A 23,369-nucleotide genomic window follows, 5' to 3' on the forward strand; every position below is an offset into this window, starting at 1 on the left:
TGAAGACGTATGACTACATCAATCGCGTTGTGCTAATGCTTCCGCTTTCGGTCTATGAGGGTATGTGGACAACACTCTCCCCTCTCGTTGCTATACATCACCATGATCTTGCGTGTGCGTAGGATTTTTTTTGAAATTACTACGTTCCCCAACACGTGGTTGCTGTCCGGACTCCCGCAAAGCTCTCGGTTTATCTCAAGCTTGTCGAAAAAAGTACGTCTGGACCGCTCGACGGACTGATACATGCCCGCGTTGGACGGCTAAACACGTCTGAACCGACGGTTGCGGGCGGTTTGATGGTTCGCTTTGGAGATGCCCTAAAAGCATCGCCTTCTCTTCTCTTTCGTGCATAGATCAACCGATATATCGTGACATACTAGGTATTTTACATATCACACGTTTTGTACGAGACACGACTATAGCGCGTCATTACTTCTCACGCCAAACAATAGCAACCGCTCGATGCGACAATCCCGTAATCACGCCTCACCCCTCTTTGTACATATATTCATCGAACCGTCGTCTTCCATCTCTCGCCACAATCCTTCTCCTCGTTAGTGTTATTTTCGCCTTTCGCCCCCTCCACCTTATCTTCGACGACTTCAAGATCGATTGTCACTTCCAGTTGGCGGAGTGCCGCCGTGATGCCACGGCGGCACCGCCCCGCTGTGGCTCGCACTTCCACCCCCATGGTTGCATCTTATGCCCCCTCTTTTTTGGGAAAGAAAAACAAAATTTTGACCTTTCTTATTGTTGATTGATGTGCAGGATGGTCGAAAATCTAGCGAAAATTGCCAAATCGGCCAGAGCGAGAGGCGTGGCAATCGTCGGAGCGCCCGCTCCAAGCAACCTTCCACCCCCATGGTTTGCATCTTGTGCCCCTTGTTTTTGAGGAAAGAAATTCACATTTTTGCCCCTTGTTATTGTTGATTGATGGTTTGGTGTGCAGGAGGGGCTAAAACCTAGGAAAAATTGCCAAATCGGCCAGAGCGAGGGGCGTGGCAACCATCGGGCCGCCCGATCCAAGCAAGCGACGGCCGAGATCTCCCCAGGGTGCTGCGTGCACTGCCCCGCGGCGGCGGCGGCTCCGGCTCGGACGCAAGGCCGCCCAAAAACGGAGCAGGATCGCCCCCGACGCGTCCGTGGGCAAAATTGGCAGGCCGCGCCCGCGCCGAAGTGGCCCAAACCCCCCCATAAATCGCCCGCCGATTCCAAACACCGCTCCACTCCACCACCCCCTCGCAAGGCCGAGCCACAGAGAGCCGCACCGAAATCGCGTCCCGTCGTGCAAAGGGAGCGGGGGGTTGGGAGCGGGACAAATCTCCCTCGTCACCTCCTCCACCACCACCGTCCACCGCCACCCCCCTCTCGCCCCCTCCAGCCTCGCCCCTCGCGTGGGAGGGACGCCGTGTCCTCCTGCCCCCACCGCGCCGCGCGGGGAAACCCTAGCGGCTGCAGATCTCCGGGCAGGCGCCCCGATCCGGGCGCCCCGCGCCCCGATTCGGCCCTCCCGGCGCCTCAAATGGCGGCGGACGGGGCGGACAGCGACCTTGAGGAGCAACTCAAGGATGTCGGCGCCCGCCTGCAGGAGGCGCCCGACGACTCCGACGGCCTGCTCAAGCTCCTCTACGTGAGCCTTCTCTCTCAACTTTGTGTGTTTATCTTATTTGGTTTTCTGTGTCCGTTACGGCTGCCTGTAGGGTTTGTCGTCGTGGTTGTATCTATGGCTTTCGGATGATTGTAATAAGCTTTATGTTTACCTAGTCGCTGCTTCTCTTGATTTTGTCTAATTCTTGGTCCTGGCATAAAAGGAGAGTGTTTTCAGTCATTGGTAGAGCGTCATCTATTGTTGGGTACTGATATGTACATGATTATGTATCTATTGTTAGATAGAGGTGTTAGCTTCCTTGAAATACACCCTGCTCTTCAGAATTGGAGTAACTGCCGAGTCTGATTATGTCAGCGGCCATTATAGCTTAAACTTGCTCATGTGATTTAACAAGTTGATCTTTTTCTATATGCAGGACGTCGAGAAATATCTGTTGAGAGTGGAGCAATCACCTGCAGCAAGCACATTTGCTGCTGTTCGCCCAGCAATGGATGCCCTGATCAAGAACGAACTTTTGACTCACCCTAATGCCGAGGTCAAACTTGCTATCGCATCTTGTATATCTGAGGTTACAAGGATCACTGCACCCGAGGCTCCGTATGATGACAATATTATGAGGGTACTGTGTCTTTCCTGATTATAAGATTTATTTATTCTCTACCCTGTATCCTGACCTGTGCTGTCTACTTTGTCAGGATTTGTTTTCCATAATTGTGGGGACTTTTCAGAATTTAGATGATATTGAGAGCCCGTCCTTTGCAAGGAGGATTTCAATTCTCGAGACTGTGGCAAAGGTCCGGTCGTGCGTGGTCATGTTAGACCTTGAGTTGGATGATCTGATTCTGCAGATGTTTAACCATTTTTTCACAACTGTGACGTAAGAAGCCACTTCTCGTTATTCACCTTAAGTTTATCTATTACTACTTCTTGCTAGTTTCTGGGTATGTTTACTAAGTTTTGCTAAGCTATGTTGCTATTCTCCTGACATGTCTAAGGTGTTATTTTACTTGCCTAAAATGTTTTTTCTTTTCTTGTTATGTGTTCTTAATGGACAAATTCTTAGATAATATGCTGTACCTGCTATGTACCCTTTTTCTTAACAATCTAGCAGAATTATCAGATCCTGGTATCTTATTCAATGTTTTTGCTAAAAGAAGATTATAACTTTATTTATTTAAACTCATTAAACTCACACCAAGCTGCCAATATTATAGCGGTTGTTGCTTTGCAAGTTGCTAGCATTGCCTTTTTATGTTGGAAAATGCTGCATTCCCCTTCCTGGTAATTGTAATAGTTGTTAAAAGAGATGCACTTTCTTTTACATTGATATGTTTGTTCAATTAAATTAACATGATGATGGTACGTGAGACATTATCATTTTAGATGTACCCACCGTATTTTTCTGGACTGATTCTAATGGAAATTACCTTTTGTCATCCTGTGTTCAGATCAAACCAACCAGAAATTGTCATATCATCTATGGTAACAACAATGAAACTTGTAATAGATGAGAGTGAAGAAATACAGACAGCGCTTGCATCGTATCTTCTTCAAAAGGCTAGAAATGAGGAGAGGGTATATCATTTCAACTTTCTTCATGCCGATAATATGGATTTACCTTGCCCAAGCAAGGAGGGAGGTTCACATATACTAATTTTTTTTGTTTTTTGTTCCCAGGAAACGTCTCCAGCATCTTTTGAACTTGCAGAGAAGGTGATCAGCTCATGTGAAGATGGGAAGCTAAAACCAATATTCCTGCAGTTACTTCAAGTTCAAGGCACTCCCTTGGATGACTACAGCAAAATTGTCACGCTGGTTTGTGAAGGTGATAAGGTTGTCAGGGAAGACAACAATGTTGATCCTTCTGGAAAGGACACGGTCAGTAATATTACTTGCATGTCGTAACTATTATTATAGGTGTAAATCATCATGCTTATAATAATATCTTAGTATGTTGTCTGATGTGTCTGTAATTCATAAATGCTCTCAGTTCTCTTGAATAGACTGAGAGGGGTCACATGGATGATGAAACTGTGATTTGTTTTAGCATGTACGATGAATTTAACAGCCTGATCTGAGTAATACTTAACAAATAGTTCATTTGATCCCTGAAAAGGATAATATGTTGGCTGTATGGTGTTTGTGTGGATGCACCTGTTCATACCTTTGAGTTTTCACATTCAGGTGGATGATGGCAAACTTTCGGAAAGGACTATTTCTGATGAACTGCCTCAGGTATGTTTCTATATCCATGGAAGGGGATCCCTTGTTGAAATGATTGATAGTACAGCAACACATCTCTATTTCCAGGAATCTTCAAAACTGGAGCAAGATGGTACTCCGACTACTGCTATTAGTAGTGGTGCAACTCTGGTTGATCATGGTGAGGCTAATCAAGGACCATTTTCTCCAAAAGGACAAGCGTCCCCAAAGGGATCAGCGTCTCCAAAGGGATCAGCGTCTCCAAAGGGACCAGTGTCTCCAAAAGGACCGGTGTCACCAAAAGGACCAGCGTCACCAAAAGGGAAGCCTGAACAGCCTGAAGACACAAAAGATGCTGATCAGTTGAAATCTGCTAATGATGGTGTAGAACCTGTTGATGCAAAGCCCAAGAAGCCATCTGATCTTGATTCAGACAAAGACCTGAAGCTCAAACCCTGCAAGTCTGTGGCTACTCCACACTCTAATGTTGATGTTGACAAAGAAGCTCATGTAGTATCTGGAGAGTTATCTGCAGACAAGAAGGTAGTCAATGGAGTGGCTGATAATGTACCAAAGCGTGCTGATACCACACCCGATGTAGTTAAGCCAAAACGAGGCCGACCTCCTGGACCAAAGTCATCAGAGAAAAAGGCTGCTAGAAATAACCAATCTTCAGATTTAGATTTGAAGAAGACTGAGGAGGCTATGGATTCAACTGGGAAGTTAACAAAGCGATCAGCTAAGGATGATATCAAAGCTTCCACAAAAAAGACTGGTGAAGGAGAATCATCAAAGAAGCAGCAAAAACCCAGTTTGAAACAGCACAAGGAAGAAGTCCTCTCTGAGGAGGACACCACCAAGGATATGACTCTAAAGGTTATTTTCTTACCAGTTGTTGATTTTTGTACACATATTCATGGCGTCTGCTGTTTACAGTTCTTTGCCTGCATTATCCGATCTTTATAAATTTCTGTGAATTTATATTTTTGTGTATCCTGCAACTTTAATTTCATGTATGTTCCTCAAAACTGTCCTTTACTAATATAATTAAATTACCTGTACTTAAGTTAATGCTAGTATATCATATCAGTAATTTGTTGTGGTTCAATGGCTGATATGGTATGCTCTCTTTGCTGGAAGTTCTAATCTAGAGCTCAGTGGCATGAGAAATCAGCAATTCATATGACCCTTCAACTTGAATTTAGTAAATGTGATATCATACTTTAGTTGTTCATAACAGTCTGATTCATATACCAATTGTTTCATTGCAATACAGGAAATGGTCTCTCCGAAGTCTCTGACCAAGGGGTCAGGTAGAACCAAGGGTCAAAGTGGGGAGAATAATGTGGTGAAGAGGAAGCGTGAACAAGATACTGAAGAGGTATTCATTCTTAGTCACATGTGCAAATGGAACTATCATAATCCACCGCAATTCCAAACACAGCTTATGTTTGTTTTATCCAAATGATATGATACTTAAACCTTTTACGCTCTTGTTAGACTCCTCGCTCAAGGAAGGACAAAGGTCTGGATGGAAGTCTAGTTGGTTCAAGGATCAAAGTATGGTGGCCAGACGATGAGATGTAAGTGGGGGTGAATATTGCATGCGTCTGGAATGTAGCCTGTCCTTAAGATGATCAATTCCTGGATTCTCCAATTGTAGAAGGCTTAGTCGTTGTTACTAGTACACTGTTAACCTAAATGAAATAGTTGTAGAGATACTACATGCCATTATTAGCTCAGTTCTTATGACTACAGTATGCCTTGTTATGTTGAACACTTCTAAATCTACAGCATAGATGCTTCGACTTCCTTTCATCAAATGACACACATAAATTAATATTCTCGTTCAGATTTTGGAAAGTCTGTTTGCTGTTTAAACTTGAGCCATCTCGGCTCGTTGTTGATGGATCTACCTGGCTGATGCATTTTGGTGCCCTGCTATTTTGCTATTCATTTTAGATTAGGTTTTGAAAGCCTTTATTTATATTTGCAGGTTTTACAAGGGTGTTGTTGACTCATTTGATACCCATTCCAAAAGGCACAAGGTCAGTACACTGTTTTATCTCCCTGCAGTGGCTATTTGGTTTACATGGAGCACTAATTTTGATTCAAAGTCCATTGTTCAATTTCTTTTTTCCTTTTCTCTTTTGGCTCTCGTGCTTTTTGGAGCATAGGTTGCATATGATGATGGAGATGTAGAGGTACTGCTGCTTAGGGATGAAAAATGGGATTTCATCAGTGAGGTATGCACATGTTATTCACCTCATGATAATGTTAGGACAATGTTTTATTCCCTTGTTTCTGAGTAACTGTTATTTTTGCAGGAAGAAGGCAAAACTCCTGATGTACCATCTGAGTAAGTAAAATCATTTTCATCATTCTTGTATACCTGCAGCTTCCAAATTGCCTGTCTAATTTGCCAGTAGCTAAATTGATTCATGCAATCCTATTGTATTGAGAACCAATATGCACAAGTGCACCTAAAGCGGCTAATAACTCAAACCTGACAGGGTCACTATTGTAGGCGTTGATGTCACTATGTTGAGAATACTGCTCATATGCATAATTTCATTAAATCTAACCAAGCTTCGCGGGCATGGTGCAAGTTCTTATATTCACTTATATAGAACCTGATTCCTGTCTATCGTGTCTATCAATGCTGAGCATTTGTTATTCTGTGTTGATTTGATAGTATCACTCCAGTGCTAGCGGACTTCGCGAAGTCGACTAACAATACAGTGTATAGTGGATGCGGTACTGGCAGCATGATAATCAGATTACAAATCTTCCATTGTGGAATTGCTATCGATTTGAGTAAAATCTTAAATAATCAGGGAAAGTTTTGTCCTTGGCCAATTGAAACCACAAACCTAGCTCACCTTACTAACGGCCAGTGGCCCCAGTTCTGAGCACTGTTAATTTTGATGTGTTTGACCAAAGCTAGATATGTTGTTGTGCACTGCCCTAATCCCAAGGAGGTCATTTGTTAAATTCGTGTTACTGATTTCTCCAAGCAGGCGCCGTGGCCGAAAAGGGAGAGGAATCACGCTGCTGCCAGTGAAGGAAGAAAAAATAGAAACACCTAAAAGGTTAGTAATGGACACATATAGAAGAAGCCTTATTTCTGAGACTTGTTTGTGTAGAGCTCATCTGAGACATGTTTTTCTCATGGTGGCAGTGACGGAGTGGAGCTTCCAAAGAAAAGGGGCCGTCCGAAAGGTTGGCGCCCCAACAATGGTGGCACACCGTCTACAACTCCCAGCAAATCAAAGGGGAAAACTGCTGTCAAGGATGCCAAGGGGACACCTAAAACTGCCGTTGAGATTAAGAAAGAAGGCAAGGAGAAAGCCACTGGATCAGCTAACAAGACGAAGGATGATTTAGCTAAAGACAGCAGCAACCAGAAGCTGAAGGAGGTTGGGAGCAAATCTGGCGATGGATCTGTGAAGGGTAGGCCTGGGCGGAAACCAAAAAGCGCTGCCACTAGTACTCCAGTGGTGGGTAGTGGATCTGGATCTGTTCAAGAGAAGCGGAAGGAGAAGGAGGAGAAGGAAGAGGCTGAGGCATCTGAAATGGAGCAGGAGGCATCTGGCAAGGGGGCGTCTTCAACTGGAAAGAAGCGCAGAAGGAAGGCTTAGGCTTGAACCAACCAACCAACCAACCGTGAACTTCCCCTGTAAATGGGTTCGCTCTCATCATGGCACCGTTGTATGGATTGTAAACTCCTTGGTCGTCTTTGTTTTTTACCTTACCTATTGAATTTGTCTGTCTGCTGACTGGGCACCATTGTCATTGTCCGTGTCTGTTGTAGTTAGGGGGCTGTGGCTGTGGCAGGAAACATCTGCAGTAGCTGTAATGTTTAGTCGTGACTTTGTGTTGTGGGATGCATGATGTGATGCTGCAGAGCCTCAAGGGAACATCTAGTTTGTGTCGGATGTTGTTGTAGCCAGCTTATTCATGTTCTATTTATATAGGCTATATATTTGGTCATCGACTCGCGCTTTTTTCTGGCAGATGTGCCGGTTTCTTTTCTTTGTCTATCCTTTGTGTGCATTGCTTGCAGGGTTGACCGTCCTGACCGGAGCACAACCAACGGCATGTTGTTTTGGATTGGAGAGATGATGCTTGTACCATCATCAATTCATCAGTGGTACTCCTTGTTTATACTTACCTTTCTTATGTTTTGCAGTGCCTTGCTAATGACAGTGGTTCACGTCCATGTCACGCGTGCATGCTCTCCAGCATTTCTTTGCTGCCTATCTCTCTATCTTCAGAGACTTTCAGAGCCGACGGATGTTGGTGGGCAAGTGCACGTTTTGCACTTTGAGCATCGCCCACTGACTTGCACGGATGTCTCTACAACGTGATTCAACAAGGCAGGACCTTCCTGCCTTGCAAGTATGATCTCCTCCCCTCCTGCGCACCTGTCAAATTTTTATCAGAGTAGAGACTACTCTTTCCTCGTGTACCCAGTCGATGTACAAGCGATGAAGTAGTACTACTACTATAGACTTAGTCGTCCCTTCTCACGTGACTTCCGGGTCAACAATTCCACCATCGAAACATATCCAAAGTCCACTAGTGGTCAACTCACACGTGTAAAAGGTACTCTCTTTGTTCGGAATTACTTGTTTCGGATATGAATGTATCTATAACTAAAATACGTCTAGATACATTCATTTCTACGACAAATAATTCCGAACAAAAGGAATACTAACTGTAACATCATCTCATCGCTTTTTGAATTCCATTGGCCACCAAGAATTTGGAACGCGTCGAGGGTTGCTTGCAGTGGTTCAGGTCTCCTAATCGTTCAAGCAGACAAAATAGAATTAGAAACAGAAGAATCAAGTGGATTAGGCTGCATCTGCATCCCTGCAAATAACGAGTTAGTGGGATTAGGCCGCAGCCCTCGTTTAACCTATGCCTGCGTGGTGGTCGTTTTATAAATCCTAAATACATATAAGTGCGCGTGCGCCTGCTTGTTGTCTCGAGCGGCCATGGCTCGAGCCGTCCGATCGCGTGCGATCGCACGCCCACGCCCGCCAGGTGGTACCTAATCGGTTTCTCCCCCGCCCGCTTATTCCGCACACCTGGCCCGGTCATGCTGACGCGCGCGGTGCACACCCATCCGGTGAGCCCACCTTGTCATTGACTGTGTAGGCATAGGAGTTGGTGACCGTAGGCAAAGTAGTGGGGGCAATGGGCAGTTTCGAATTTCGTGCCATTTCCTCCTCACTCCAGCATCGTCCTCGTCTCATTCCTTTTCCCTCTCCCCTCCCCTCCCGATTCGCCAGGCTCGGTGCTGGATCTCGCCCGTCGGCGCCGTTGAAAGGTGCGTAGGAGGCGGAGGCGTAGCAGTGGGAGGCACCCGGTGCTCGTCGCCGATTGAGGTACGCTCGCTGCTCAACCGCTCGCTCCTTCTCCCGCGGTACCGTATAGATGAAGGCCGCGGCCGTAGTTCTCTTGCTGCGCCCGTAGTGCTCCCGCCGCGCTCGTTGCAGGAGAGGCCACGCCCGTAGCGCTCTTGCGGCGCCCATAGCAGGGACAGACGGTGCTCATATTGCTCCCGCCGCGCTGGTAGCCGTAGAGGCCGCGACCGCAGTGCTCTCGGCGCGTCTGTAGCGGGGGAGGCCACGCCCTCTAGACTCGCTCGCCGCGTGTGGGCCGCGCGCCGTTGTGTTGTCGCCGCGCCCGTAGCCGCAGAGGCCACGACCGCTGCGCTCTCGCCGCGTCTGTAGCGGGGGAGGCTGCGCCCGCTGCGCTCTCGCCCCGTTTGTAGCGGGGGAGGCCGCGCCCGCTGCACTCTCGCTCCGTCTATAGTGGGGGAGGCCGCGACCGCTAGAGTCGCTCGCCGTGCCTGTAGCGAGGGAGGCCGCGCCAGCAGCAGATCTAGTGTCCGTGTTCCTTTTGCACAAGTGAATTGAAACCCTAGGTACCGTTGCATTTTTAGGTGGTCCTTTAATTGGTAGATTTTTTCACCATGGCCATTGAATGCGTTTGATTTTCATGCCCAGTTGCTCAATGAATTGTTTGCAGTTGGCAATTACACTATAGTAGTTGCACAGGGAATGTTTTCATTACCCAGTTGCACAGGGAATGTTTTCATTACCCAGTTGCACAACGAGTATCTTGTAGTTGGCAGTTGCACAAATAGAAGTTGCACAACGAGTTGTGCTTTTACTTGACATTTGTCCAGATACCCAATTGGCAGTTCCAGGTGCATCAGTTGTACACATCAGTTGCACACATCAACTGCCATAAACACATTTTTAGCAGTTATAGGTACAATAGTTGCACATATTCAGTATCTATGTTCTGCAGGTTTTATACTTGGCATTGGACCAGTTCCTAGCTGGCAGATCTAGATTCAATAGTTGCATTTTCACTCGGCATTACCATATCTCAGTTGGCAGAATCAGGGTCAATGTTTGGAGAAACCAGGGTCCAGTTGGCACAAGATTTTTCTGAAATGTCTTAGTGGTGGGATCCTGGTTTTTGTGCATTTGTTTAACAAGTTTTTGTTAGTGCTTTAAGTTACATTTTGTGTGTGTGTGTGCAATTATAATGATTTTGTGGGGACCTGTTTTTTTGCAGTGACAATGGTTGAAGAGGGAGATGCCGGTGGAACTGGGGAAGAGGTTGTTTTCTACAAGCTCAAAAACGGAGCAAATATGATCGAATATATGTGCTTGTTTTCTTTTCTCTTTTTCCTTTTCTGTTTTTGATTTTTGGGTTTTGTTCTGGTTTTTGTTCTTTTGAGCCATGCAGAGGATTGCATCAAAGTATACATGGCGGAACAGGAAAAGGCCTGCTCAGCGGGGTGTTGGTACCGACCCCGATGATGGTGATGAAGTAGGGGTAAGTTTTTAGCGAAGACTTTAACATTTCCCCGATTTTATTCCTATAAATTTTGAATACGTAATGAACAATTTTGAGTTTATGTAAAAGAAATTCAATATTTTTTGCTTTTGTTTTTCTGTGTTTTTTTCATGATTTTCTAACATGAGGCATCATTGTTTTTTTTGTAGGTGGAGGACGCTACTGCATCCCGTGCTGCAAAGCGAGCCAGAACAAAAGGAAAAGGCAAGTCCTCTGATGGAGGTGGCCCACCCTCTGCAGAAGCTAATGAGGTACCTTTTTTGTACATCTTTCTTTTTCAGTTGCACAGATTGTTGGTACTAGTTGGCACCTCTGCTATTTAGTGTTGCATATGAAATGCATACACTTGTTAACTGTGTTTAACCAGCATTTTTTCCGCCTTACATTTTTGTGGTGCAATTTTGAAAGTGTTGTATACTACCATGTCAAATCTAAAAAGTGCTGTTTAGTGTTTTAGTCTTTCTTTTATGATAGATTTTGGGATCTCCTTACCTACCTTTGTCAAATTTGAAAGTTGGCACCAATTTGAGCACACAGCTGCACCCAATCATGATACATTTTTGGACAGGTTTGTAATTTCAGAGTGTGCACATGTCAGTTGCACAATAAGGGATAATAGTTGCACAACAATCAACCTGTGGTTGCACAACAATCAACTATGTGAAATTTGCTTCCTTTTTTAGGTATGCTCAGTTGTAGACGTATGTACACTAGTTGCACAATTTGTCCATATTCATTCCCTTTTTTTGTCTCAGGTTGGTGAAGTTGGAGTTGAAGGGAACGAAGGAAATGTTCCTCGGCGGCGTTCACAAGCTGGAAGGATTAGGGTATCACCAGGGAGGTTTGTGAAGGTGAACAACGATCTGGCACCTGTTCAGAGGTCTTTCTTATATGAGAAGATGTTAGGAGGTTTGGTAAACCTCGCAAAAACACTGCCTTCCGACTTGACGAAGTTCCTAGTCCAGTCATACGACCCATCCAGTTCAGCTTTGGTATTCCCAGGCAGGGGAACTATTCCAGTAGATGCTACTAGTGTGCACAGGAACTTTGGTTTACCAAACAGAGGGCCGCGACTCAAATACATTGTTGAAAAGGAGTCTGTGAAGGCTTTCAATGAGATGTTCAACCACACTGGGCCACCCAAACACCCCACGGTTACCGAATTCACCAAGACAATGAAAGCTATGAAGGGTATAACTGATAACAAGTTCCTCACCGGATGGCTTGCAGTTGCTTTCAGCACCTTTTTAGCTCCCACCACTAGTCTTTCTCTGAGCCCACGTTGCTATAGCGCTGTGCTAGAACCTGATGGTCTGTTGAAGAGCAATGTGTGCTTATTTGTTGCTGACCACATAAATGAAGCATTCCACAACATGGGTGAGGACAAGCAAACAGTCTGCTATTGCCTGTATCATTTGATGGTGAGCTCTAATTAAGTTTTGTATCTGTTAGACATACCTTTCTACATGTTTTTTGTGCTTTTATCACCAATGTTCTTATATGTTTTATTTCCCCTTTTTTGTTTTGTCTTTTGGGGATGGTGCGTGTACAGATTCTATACATTGACGCACTCAAGGTTGATGTGCGAATAAGCCACTGTGAAGTTCGAGCCAATGCCTATGATAAGAATCTAATCAACAAGATAATGAAAAAGGACTTGATTTCGCCTGGCGTCTTTGGGAAACTTCAAGTGAGTTGGACATTCTGCTCAAAGTCTGTAATTGCACATGATTTCTTTTTCACATAGCCTGTAAGTAGTTTCACAAGTCTATATTGATAGTTGGCAGCCATACTAAAGAGATTTGCACACATGCTTGTTTCATGTTCCCTGTTTACAGTACCACCTTTTCAGTTTTGTCCTTTCCATAGTAATTTTAGTATGTTTTTTTTGCTTCTGAGGGGCATGTGGTAGTTGCGCAAGTCTATGTTGATAGTTGGCGCACAGACTTTATGAACAGTTGCACGCATGATTGTTTCATATTTTCCTTTAAAGCCCCACTTCTCATTGTGACTTAACATAGTAATTTTAGTTACTTTTTTTGCTTCTAGGGCATGTGATAGTTGCGCAAGTCTATGTTGATAGTTGGCACACAGACTTGTGGCAGTTGCACACATGATCAATTCATTTCCCCCTTTTTACAGTCCCATTTTTCATTGGGACTTCACATAGTAATTTCACATACTTTGATTGCTTCTAGGGCATGTGGTAGTTGCTCATATGTAGTCTTTTTCCCTTTTAGATTAGACAATAACTTTGTTATTTGTTGAAGTTATTGTTGTAAAATGATCCTTTATTTATGTGAACAACTCAAGTAGCAGTATAAAAGCAAAGAGGATTCAACACTCTTCGGAGGATTACTGCAGGCAGAAGCATTTGTGGCGTCAAAGGTTCCAATGAGTTACAATCCCCATGTGAGTTATCATTGTTGCTGACCCACTTTTTTTATTAGAACAAAAATCATGGTTTTCTATTTTTATTTTATGTGTTACTTGTACTAATCATCTTTTGTTGTTTTTTCTTTTCCGTGCCCAATGCATGCATGAGTTGCACAGAGTTATTATGTCACCTTTTTTTTTTCTAATTGAATCAAACTTATGATTTCACTTACATATATTCCACAACTCCCAGCTACAAATTATGCTTGTTTTTTACTTCCTGCTAACTTACCCCTCTTCAGTTGCACACTTTCAGCATCTCAGTCGCACACTTTCAGCATCTCAGTTGCACACTACTTTGATATACTTGCACCAAACTTAGGGCTGCAGTTGCAGACAAATATACTTTCATTATCTCAATTTTTTCCTTTTTAAATTTTAAATTTTGTTTTTTTCTAATGTTTTGCAGAAGAAGTTCAAGTTAGCAAGTATGGTTCATGACCTATGTAAAGGAATATCAGACAATCTTGGCAACTTCATCGAAGGTTTTGCCAAGCTTGATGAAGAGGAACCAGATTTGTCTCCTCTCAAGGGTCCGTTAAGTGATCAAACAAAGGCTCAAAGCTCACACACTAGGCGACGGAAGCGTCAATCTACTGCCAAGCAAACAGAAGAGGTGGAGGGAAGTGAAGAAGAAGAATTTGCAAAGGAAATTGAGTTAGAGGAAGAAGATGTTGACCCGGGGTTTGGCAATGATTCTGAAGAAAGTGATGAGTCCGAAGAAGAAGAGGAGGATCAAGAGGGAAGGTATGATGAAGAACGTGACGATGATAGTGACAACGATGATGCTGATGATGACAGTGACGATAACGCAGACAACAACAAAGACAAAGAAAAATCCGGCAATGATGATGTGGAAGAGGAAGAGGAAAAAGATGAGGGAAGGGATGATGAAGAACGTGATGATGACAGTGACAACGATGATGCTGATGATGACAATGACGATAATGCTGACAACAACGAAGACAAAGAAGAATCCGGTAATGATGATGTGGAAGAGGAAGAGGGAAAAGATGAAACAGGCAAGGGGGAAGGTGAGGATGTCGAGAAGGTTGACAGAGATGAGCAAGGAAAGGATGGGGGCAGTGATGATGACAGTAAGGAAACACACGACGATGACAGGGGGGCCTTTGATGGAGGTGGTGACAGTGGGAAGGATGATGATGAAGATGGTATGGGTGGCGGTGACAGCAGTTCAAAGAGGGCAAACACTTTCAAAGATGGAGGAAACAGCAGCAGCAACTCAATTGATGATAGTGTAACTCTACAGTTTTTCATCCAAAAGGACATGCGTCAGAAGGGTGAAGATCCATAATCAGTTGGAACCAAAGCAGCTGTGCCAGAGGAAAGTGTCTCATTGTTTGACTTGTGTAGATCAGAGCCAGCAATCCCCAACATATTTGATATCCATTTGCTGGAAACTCATGCAATCTTTGACATGAAAGAGAAGGATAATACCTTTCAAGAAATCATAAACGATGGACTACAAAGCACTGAGAAAGAAATGGAAGAGGCAGGAAAGGGTTTGGACTGGATTGGCTCAAAATCCATGCTTGAAAAGATAATGAAGGAAGGTGCTGCATTTGAAGATGCTTCATCGTCAGGTGGTAGCAAGAGGATGGAAACATCCCCACCGCGCCCACCCACTGTCCCAAAGCGCAATAAGCTCGTCACACTTAGCAAGAACCTAGTGTTGGGTCAACCAAAAGATAAGATTCCTGGTATGGGAGAAAAAAAATCAAAGAACGGAAATAAATCAAAGGGAAAGGAGGTGCCAACTCTAGAGCCCAAGAAGACAAGCACAGTTATACAGGTGCCAACCGTTGCACATGTAGGTGCCAAGCGCATCTCTACAACATGCCAACTCCCTGGCAAAAAAAGCAACAAACAATGTCTTTTGCCAAGGATACAAAGTTTGCAGAAATGGGAATAGAGGTGCTAAGCCATGCGGTTAAGAGTGCATCGAACAGTCAAGAGAAAGCTGTCAGTATGCCGTGTAGGAAGTCGGCAACCCCAACAGCTGATGTGGCAACTCCAGCTTCAAGTGGGCCAACTGTTTGTCCAAATAGGCCAACTACAGCATCAACTGTGCACAGTACATCAACAATTAAGGAAAGTGAAACCACCACTATGCCAACAGCAAGAGGAAGTGAGGCATCTAGAGTTGTGTCTGTCCTACCCCCATCAGTCACCATAGAACCCTAGGTTGTCAGTGTGCCAATCCCAGAAACTACATTGCCAACTCAAGCAGTCACTGTGCCAACCACAACAGTCAGTGGGATAACTCCAACCCCAACCCATTCAGTCATGATGGAACCCTCAGCTGTCAGTAATGTTGTGCAGGCTCAGAAACAACATTTGCCTACTTTTCATGCTCTTGATCAACATGACACCCTTACAGAAGAGCAAGTTTACAACCTTGTTTCTAGGTGTATACCGCCAAGACCGCTGCCAAGCATAATTGCATGAACCAAGTCAGCAGGTGATGCACCCAAGGATGTCAAAGGAGAGAACAACAGTGTGCATCCCATTCGTAGAGCATCGTCAGGAAGATCATATCACGGCGATGGGTTCTGCGATGCTCCACCATTTGACTTGGGTTTGGATCTTGATGATGACTCCCCAGTTGCCACAGTGGACGAGCCTAACAAATCACAAGTAACACCACAAGAGGCAGGGTTATCTAAGAGCAGCAAGTTAGATGATTGGGATTCGGCAACTGTGAGAGAAGTTTATGCTACTGCAGATAAGGTGGTCACTGGGAATGCACCACTTCATATCATCCTTTCGGATTCTCCAGATGAGTTTCCCACCCCAGATGTGACAGGTGTTCTAGGGGGTGCAAGTGGGTCCGGCAGTACCACATCTGGCCCACCAGTGCAAAAACGCACAAGGAGGATAGTCAAGCCAGCTGCTGTCGAGAGGTCTCCATACATCGACTACAATAAAACAAAGACATTCACTTGCAATGAACAAGTGAACAGGCTTTATGCGACAGTCCTCTATTATGTAAGGAATCTACCTGGAGCAAACGTCGTAGAAACAAGGTAAAAGTGATACATTTTTTTGGTAAATCTGCATCCCCTCTTCTCTCTTTAGTTGGCCAATCAGTCTTTTTTACGGTTGCATCTTCATGTCTATTGATTATTGCACAAAAATGGTAATACAGTTGGACATCTTTTTATTGTTGTCATAGACATATGTAATAGTAGCACTACAACATCACTTGCAGTTCCATTCAATATCTTTGTGTTTTTCAACTTTTCTTGTTAGCACATCACTTGCACAACATACCTTTTGTACTTGCAGTTCCATTCAACATCACTTGCACAACAAATAGTTATACAGTTGGCACATCAGGCATGCACACCTTAACATCAGTTACTCATTTTTTCATTCACTTTTTTCACGCGTTGCCGGCAACCAGTTAATCCTGATTTTTGTTCTTTTTCTTTGCCCTCGTATTTGTTTTCCGAACAGCCCTGAAATCATTAAATATGATGGGTACTTTGTGAGCCTAAAGGAGTTGTCTGACTCAATGAAGCCTACCAAATGGTGTTGTCGAAGCTGCTCTTATCCAAATCAGGGCTACCCTACCTAAGGACTCAAAGAAGGTGATCATGCCACTGAGGGTTGCAGTAAGTTGAATGAGAACTGCTGTTCATGTTTCGCACAACATCCCATTTATCCCTTCCTTTTTACAATGTGTTTCCTAAGACTCATACCTTCAAATGCAGACATGCTTGCAGCAAGGAATATACAACGCTGCTGAGATACATTCTAAATTTGAGAAGATTAATCACCTAGACCGTCAAGATATGGTCAGTTTTTTCTGGCCACACAACTTTGTGTTTTTCAACTTTTCTTGTTGCATAGCTCTTGGTTTTTTCACTGGTCAGCTCTTGACAACTTTTTACCCTTCTTTTTTCCCTGTGCTGTCAAATATGTGCAGGTGATGCTCCCTGTGCTCGAGTTCACTGATCCCAATGATCAAGAAGGAGGCAGACACTACTGGGTGTTTAACATCAACTTAAGGGATCATCGTTTCGAGATGCTAGATTCTTGGAGGAAGCTCGACAACCCTGACTTAATGCACTGTGCTTCAACTATAGCAGGGGCGGTGAGGTGTTTATGGAAGCAACACTACCCAAAGCATAACATCAGTCACTTTCAGGTCATTGACATTGATGTACCCAAGCAACCCGGGAAGTAAGTCATGCATGCACACCATTTTACCTCTTTTCGTTTTTTGTAGTTTGGCTTGTGATCATGGACCTCAGATTTTTGTTTTTTGGCACCAACCACACCATCTAGTTGCACAAAGTATTCATACAGTTGCACACATATCAATGGGTAGTTGCAAAATTTTTTTGAGCTAGTTGCATGATGCAAAGAGCATCTATAATGTATGCTTGGCCACCTTCCTGTTCTTGGATTTTGAAACAACATCATTTTAGGGGGAGAAAATTGCATGGTCAAGAACACGGTTTTGCAAAAGCAAGGCTGCTAGTTTTCTTTTTACGAGTATGGCCCCAATTCACGTCAAATAACAAATGTGTTTTTTCTTTTCTTTTTTCTTTGCACAACAATGAATGTGGTGTGTTCATGTTGTTCAATACTAGCATTTGGAATGGGAGACAATTGCCAAACTATGAACCAAAAGAGTTCTTAAGCATGAGGAGGATAATGACCTACAAGATGGTTGACTCTCCTCTCAACAAAGCCCCATGGAAGGACATTCTTCGATACAATGTCTAAGTTTTGTTTTTGCTCCTTTCTTTTATCCGCTACCATAGGTCTGCATGATAGTTGCACAATGGTACCAATTCAGTTGCACATCTAATACAAGTTCAGTTGCACAATTTTACCTGGGTTTTCCCCCCAGGTTGCACATTCTGTTCCTTGAAGTATTTTTTGTGGCTGTTTTTTTAACCTAAGAATGATGCAATTTTATTCATTTTCCTTTTTTCTTTTTTACATGGGCATAGTACTTGGAGATGTTACAGTTGCACATCCAAGGAAGATACTTGCACAGTGATACTAATTAACTTGCACAGTCCCATTCGGTTCTGGTAAACCATCAAACAATCAATCACTAAAGGACAACACACATAGTAATATTTCTTTTTGCACTATGTTGCATGCTTAAATGTCTAAATTTGCCAACAGAGGCATACATAGGTAAATAGGTAGGAGGGTAGCCTAACATAATAGCAAAGTGATAGTATACAACACTTTTTTTAACATGAAATACAAATGGGCCAGATGCTAAGTTTAAACAACATAAAGAAGAAGTTTTCAAAGCAGTTTTTTGTTGCTGGATCTTCATAGCTCCATCCATGTCCTAACAGTGCAAAGCCAGAACTATTTTTTTGATGGTCCCCCCATTCATCTATTACTTATATGTCACTTAGTTGTCATGCCAACTTCATAGAGCAGCTAGCGGCATTGTGCTTATCTGAGTTGCAGTAGCTGCACCTGTTTTTCTTTTTCGGGTGTAGTTCAAGAGCTGAATGATAGCGTCTAGTCCTTGCCCTCCCTTTTGTAGTTGACTTTGGCAGATCCCTAGGAGTTGTAACCTCATTGTCATTGCTCGTAGGTGACATCTGCTCAGTGCAGTTAGTATGGCCTTGTGTAGGATCGAAAGTATGTCTAGAGGGGGGGGGGTGATTAGACTACTTGACCAAATAAAATCTAGCCTTTTCCCAATTTTAGTTCTAGACAGATTTTAGCAACTTAGCACAAGTCAAGCAATCAACCTACACATGCAATTCTAAGAGTATAGCAGTGGAAAGTAAAACAATTGCATATGAAGGTAAAGGGAGGAGTTTGGAGTGCGCAAACGCAATTGGATACACGGAGATTTTTGGCATGGTTCCGATAGGTGGTGCTATCGTACACCCACGTTGATGGAGACTTCAACCCACGAAGGGTAATGGTTGCGCGAGTCCACGGAGGGCTCCACCCACGAAGGGTCCACGAAGAAGCAACATGTCTATCCCACCATGGCCGTAGCCCATGAAGGACTTGCCTCACTCGGGTAGATCTTCACGAAGTAGGCGATCTCCTTGCCCTTACAAACTCCTTGGTTCAACTCCACAATCTTGACGGAGGCTCCCAAGTGACACCTAACCAATCTAGGAGACACCACTCTCCAAGAGGTAACAAATGGTGTGTTGATGATGAACTCCTTGCTCTTGTGCTTCAAATGATTGTCTCCCCAACACTCAACTCTCTCTCACAGGATTTGGATTTGGTAGAAAGAAGATTTGAGTGGAAAGCAACTTGGCGAAGGCTAGAGATCAAGATTTGTGGTTGGAATGGAATATCTTGACCTCAACACAAGTGTAGGTGGTTCTCTCTTCGAAAATGTATGTTGGAAGTGTAGGCATGTTCTGATGGCTGTCTCCATGAATGAAGAGTGGGTGGAGGGGTATAAATAGCCTCCACACAAAATCTAACCGTTACACACAAATCACCAAAATGTGAACATTAGGATTCTCGGTGGGACCGACATGTTAACTCGGTGGGACCGATTTTGTTAGGGTTAGGGCATAACGTAATCTCGGTGAGACCGATTACACAAACTCGGTGAGACCGATTTTGGTAATGGACTAACAGAGAGTTGGCCAGGCAATCTCGGTGGGACCGATTTGCTCATCTCGGTTGGACCGAAATGTTACAAAAGGGAAACAGAGAGTTTGCATTGCAATCTCGGTGGGACCGATCGCTCATCTCGGTTTGACCGAAACGTTACGAAGGGAAATAGAGAGATTACAATCCCATCTCGGTGAGACCGAGATCCCTATCGGTGAGACCGAAAAGACTAGGGTGTCTGGCAGTGGCTATGTCAACTGAACTCGGTGGCGCCGGATAGAAAGTTTCTGTGGGGCCGAGTTTGACTTTTGGTTTGGGACATATGTGGATGTGAGAAAGTAGTTGAGGGCTTTTGGAGCATATCACTAAGCACTTTGAGCAAGCAAGCCATTAGGCAACACCTTATCCCCTCTTAATAGTATTGGCTTTTCTTATGGACTCAATGTGATCTTGGATCACTTAAAATGAAAAGATGTAGAGTCCCGAGCCTTGAGCTTGAGCCAATCCTTTGTCCTTAGAATTTTGAGGGATCCACTTTTCTCATCCATGCCATGATAATCATTGAGCTTTCTTGAAATGTTTATCTTTAAGTAGCATTAGCTCAATGAGTTATATGTTGTTAGGAATTACCAAAACCACCCAGGGATAGTTGCACTTTCAATCTCACACTTTTTGGTAATTGATGACAATATATAGATCAAAGCTTCGACAAATGATAAATAAGATTGAAAAACATCATCGCTTTGAGAAGTATGTGATAAGCAAGAGCTCCCCCTAAATTTGTGCATTATTTAAAATTTGCTTGTGGATGCAAATGCACAATCGATTAGGATCATGGGTTAATCTTCCATGTCACATACATCTTGGTGGAGCGCTCAAAATGATAGAGATTAAAAGCATGCACTCATCTCCAAGCAAGTGAATGATCATGTAAGGAATATAAAGGATATCATCATTCAACCAAACATTAATGTAGCATATGATCAAACACATGATCAAAAAGTATCTCACAAGGACATAAAGTATCTCACACAAGCACTCAGAAGTTCAACCAAAATAGCAAGAGAGATAATAAGAACGACACTCTCTCTCGAAGCCTATGATCTATACATTTTTCTCCCCCTTTGGCAACAAGTTACCAAAAAGTTCAAAAATGCATAGTGCTAAACGACTCTCAGGCTTGATCTTCGGGAGGTGGTGTAGAGAGAACTCCAAGGACGAAGGCTTCCGATGAAGTAGTTGGAGCTGATGGAGTGGGTGCTGGAGGTGGCATTGGAGCTGTAGCTGCTGGTGCTGACACTGAAGTTCGTGTATCTGTGACTGGTACTGCAGCAGACCTAGGACCTCGTGGCACACGCTTGAAAGCATCAGTAGTTGACTTGCCCTTCTTCTCCTCTTCTTCCTCCTGAAGCTGCTCAACTGCAGTCTGAATCTCAGTCACCTTCAGATCAAGATCATAGAATTTTGTTTCCACAATCCTCTCTAGGCTCTCCTGATTCTGAGTCAGGGTGGCCAGGCCCTTCTCAATCCTCATTGTAGTTTGAATCAGATATCCAAGCTGATCTTGCTTGCTCTTCAGGAATACTTGAGATGCCTCTTTAGCAGTTGGCATCCTTGCAGCTTTCTCTGCCCTTGCCTTCTCTCTCTTCTCATGTGCTTGCACAGATGATGGATCTTCCTCAGTGATTACAACAGTATTGTCTTCAAAATCAGGGTAGATGGGCAGGTGCTCCTTATCCAAAAGATATTTGCCTGTGCCCATCTTTAAGTTGATGAGATCCTGAATTTGTGGGGCATACCCACAACTCCTCTTCTGATCAGCTGCTATCCTTTTGATTGTCTCCACAATCAGACTCATGACTTTGAATTTTTGAGGCACGCCAAACAAATGCAAGAAGTTGATGGCATGTCTTCTGATCATCTTGTGATCACCTGACTCGGGGAGCAATGTGTGTCTGAGGATCCAATTTATAGTAGGCAGACCAGACAACAAGTAGTGGACAGATCCAAACTTGTGAGTATCCAAAGCAGCATCTGGGATCTTTTTGTACATGTTGGCCATTGTGTTGTGGTCTTTCTTATTCTCAGCATAAACATCCAAGTCATCCTCATGTTCAGCAGGGGCATTGATCAGCTTAGCCCATTCATCAACAGTGGATTGGTACCTGGTACCCTCAAACATCCAAACAATCTTTCCATATGGATAGAAATGGGCAGTGGAGTAGAACCGCATGATCAACTCATCATTCCACTTGGTGAGCTTCTGGGCCACAAAGGCATCAACTCCACATGCCCTGAAGTTGTCATATACACCTGGATAGTGATCTTCATTCTCCTTGATGTATTCCCAATCCACCCATTTCATGTCACATACAATGGGCTTCTTGTCGAGCAACACTGTCTCATAAAAATCTTGCTGTTCCTTGGTGTGAAACCTGTAGTCCACAGCAGTTCTCCTCCTGACAGCATATGGGTCAGACTGTCTCCATAACCTCAATCCTACATCCTTCATGATTTTCATGTTTTCTGCCACATGATGTGTACCATTGTGGTCAGGGATCTTGGGCTTCAGCTTCCTCAACACAATTGAGTCATCTTCTTCTTCAGCAGCTTCAGGAACTTGGGCCTTGTTTTTCTCCTCAGCAGGAATGTTTCTAGTGCTTCTCTTGGGTTTAGGCTTCTGAGCTGGAGCAGTAGCCTTGGGAGCAGCTTTGGGCTTAGATGGAGTAGCCCCTGATCTGATTGCATCTCCCATGAGCTTTTGTGCCTTAGGAGCTGGTGCAGCATCCTCTTCCTCTTCCTCTTCTTCTCCTGGATCTCTCATTATGGATGATCTGCCAAGCACTCTGGCAATGGTCTTCTTGACCCTTTCCTTCCTTTTCTTTCCTTCTCCAGCAGCCTCTTCAGTTGGCTTGGAGGTTTCAACAGTTGATGCTCTGGTCTTAGACATAGGAACTCTCTTTGCTGCTGCCTTCTTATGCATCCATGGCTTGACTGTGGCAGCTGAGCCATACTCCTTTTTCAGCACCTTTTTCTTTGAAGTGGCCTATCCTCAATAGCCACATAATCTTCATCTTATGAATCAGAAGTTTTCTTCTTCCTTGTCCTAGTAGCTGCATTTGGCAAGTTACTTGGTGTGCTCCTGCTACCCTCACCAGAAGTGCTAGAGGGACTAGTGCCCTCACTCAGTTGAACCTTCTCCTCAGACTTGTTCTAGCTATCACTTTGATCAGACATCTTGCAGGCAAACTGTCAGCAGACCCTGTTAATAGATTATAGATGAGGTAGAGAAGATGAGCATCACAAAGTACATGAGTTTTGCAAAATAATTGAGTCAAAAAGTTTAGTTTTAGTTCTGTGCAGAAGTGATCTCGGAGCTACCGAATTGACAAACTTGGTGATACTGAAGCAACACTTGGAACCTAAACTAGTGAACTCGGTAGGGCCGAGTCATAGTTCAGTGGAACCGAGATTGCTAGGGTTCACAGAGTCCTGAACTCAGTCACACCGATTTGCGCGTTTCGGTCAGACCGAGGAGTGATGAAGCTATGTACCTAGGGTAGGGTCATGGACCTGTCCTAACTGCCCTACCCAAGGACATCTCTAGAAGAAATCACCTTTCAATCGACTTGAAGGTGTT

The 23,369-nt window shown here is 44.0% G+C and overlaps 1 protein-coding gene and 1 pseudogene across 1 annotated transcript; both read left to right on the top strand.

Annotated features, from left to right (window-relative positions):
• Positions 1-629: 629 nt before the first annotated feature.
• On the top strand, positions 630-7,804 carry LOC125513625 (sister chromatid cohesion protein PDS5 homolog C-like). The gene is made up of 16 exons (XM_048678788.1): positions 630-692; positions 769-864; positions 950-1,630; positions 2,025-2,228; positions 2,305-2,486; positions 3,058-3,184; positions 3,287-3,487; positions 3,794-3,844; positions 3,920-4,687; positions 5,088-5,192; positions 5,312-5,394; positions 5,808-5,859; positions 5,989-6,057; positions 6,139-6,170; positions 6,832-6,903; positions 6,993-7,804. The coding sequence occupies exons 1-16, from the start codon at positions 645-647 to the stop codon at positions 7,450-7,452; spliced, it is 3,231 nt and encodes a 1,076-aa protein (XP_048534745.1). The 5' UTR covers positions 630-644; the 3' UTR covers positions 7,453-7,804.
• A 2,612-nt stretch (positions 7,805-10,416) lies between these two features.
• On the top strand, positions 10,417-17,345 carry LOC125516798 (annotated as a pseudogene).
• Positions 17,346-23,369: the final 6,024 nt, after the last annotated feature.

The sequence above is a fragment of the Triticum urartu genome, chromosome 6 (genome assembly GCF_003073215.2).
Source record: "Triticum urartu cultivar G1812 chromosome 6, Tu2.1, whole genome shotgun sequence".
Lineage (NCBI taxonomy): Eukaryota > Viridiplantae > Streptophyta > Magnoliopsida > Poales > Poaceae > Triticum > Triticum urartu.

Excerpts from the sequence above, each read along its gene's own strand:
- LOC125513625 (XM_048678788.1), top strand. The coding sequence starts at position 645 with ATGCCACGGCGGCACCGCCCCGCTGTGGCTCGCACTTCCACCCCCATG. Across the intron at positions 6,058-6,138 it reads AATGGGATTTCATCAGTGAG|GAAGAAGGCAAAACTCCTGA; the intron begins GTATGCACATGT and ends TTATTTTTGCAG. Across the intron at positions 6,904-6,992 it reads AAAATAGAAACACCTAAAAG|TGACGGAGTGGAGCTTCCAA; the intron begins GTTAGTAATGGA and ends TCATGGTGGCAG.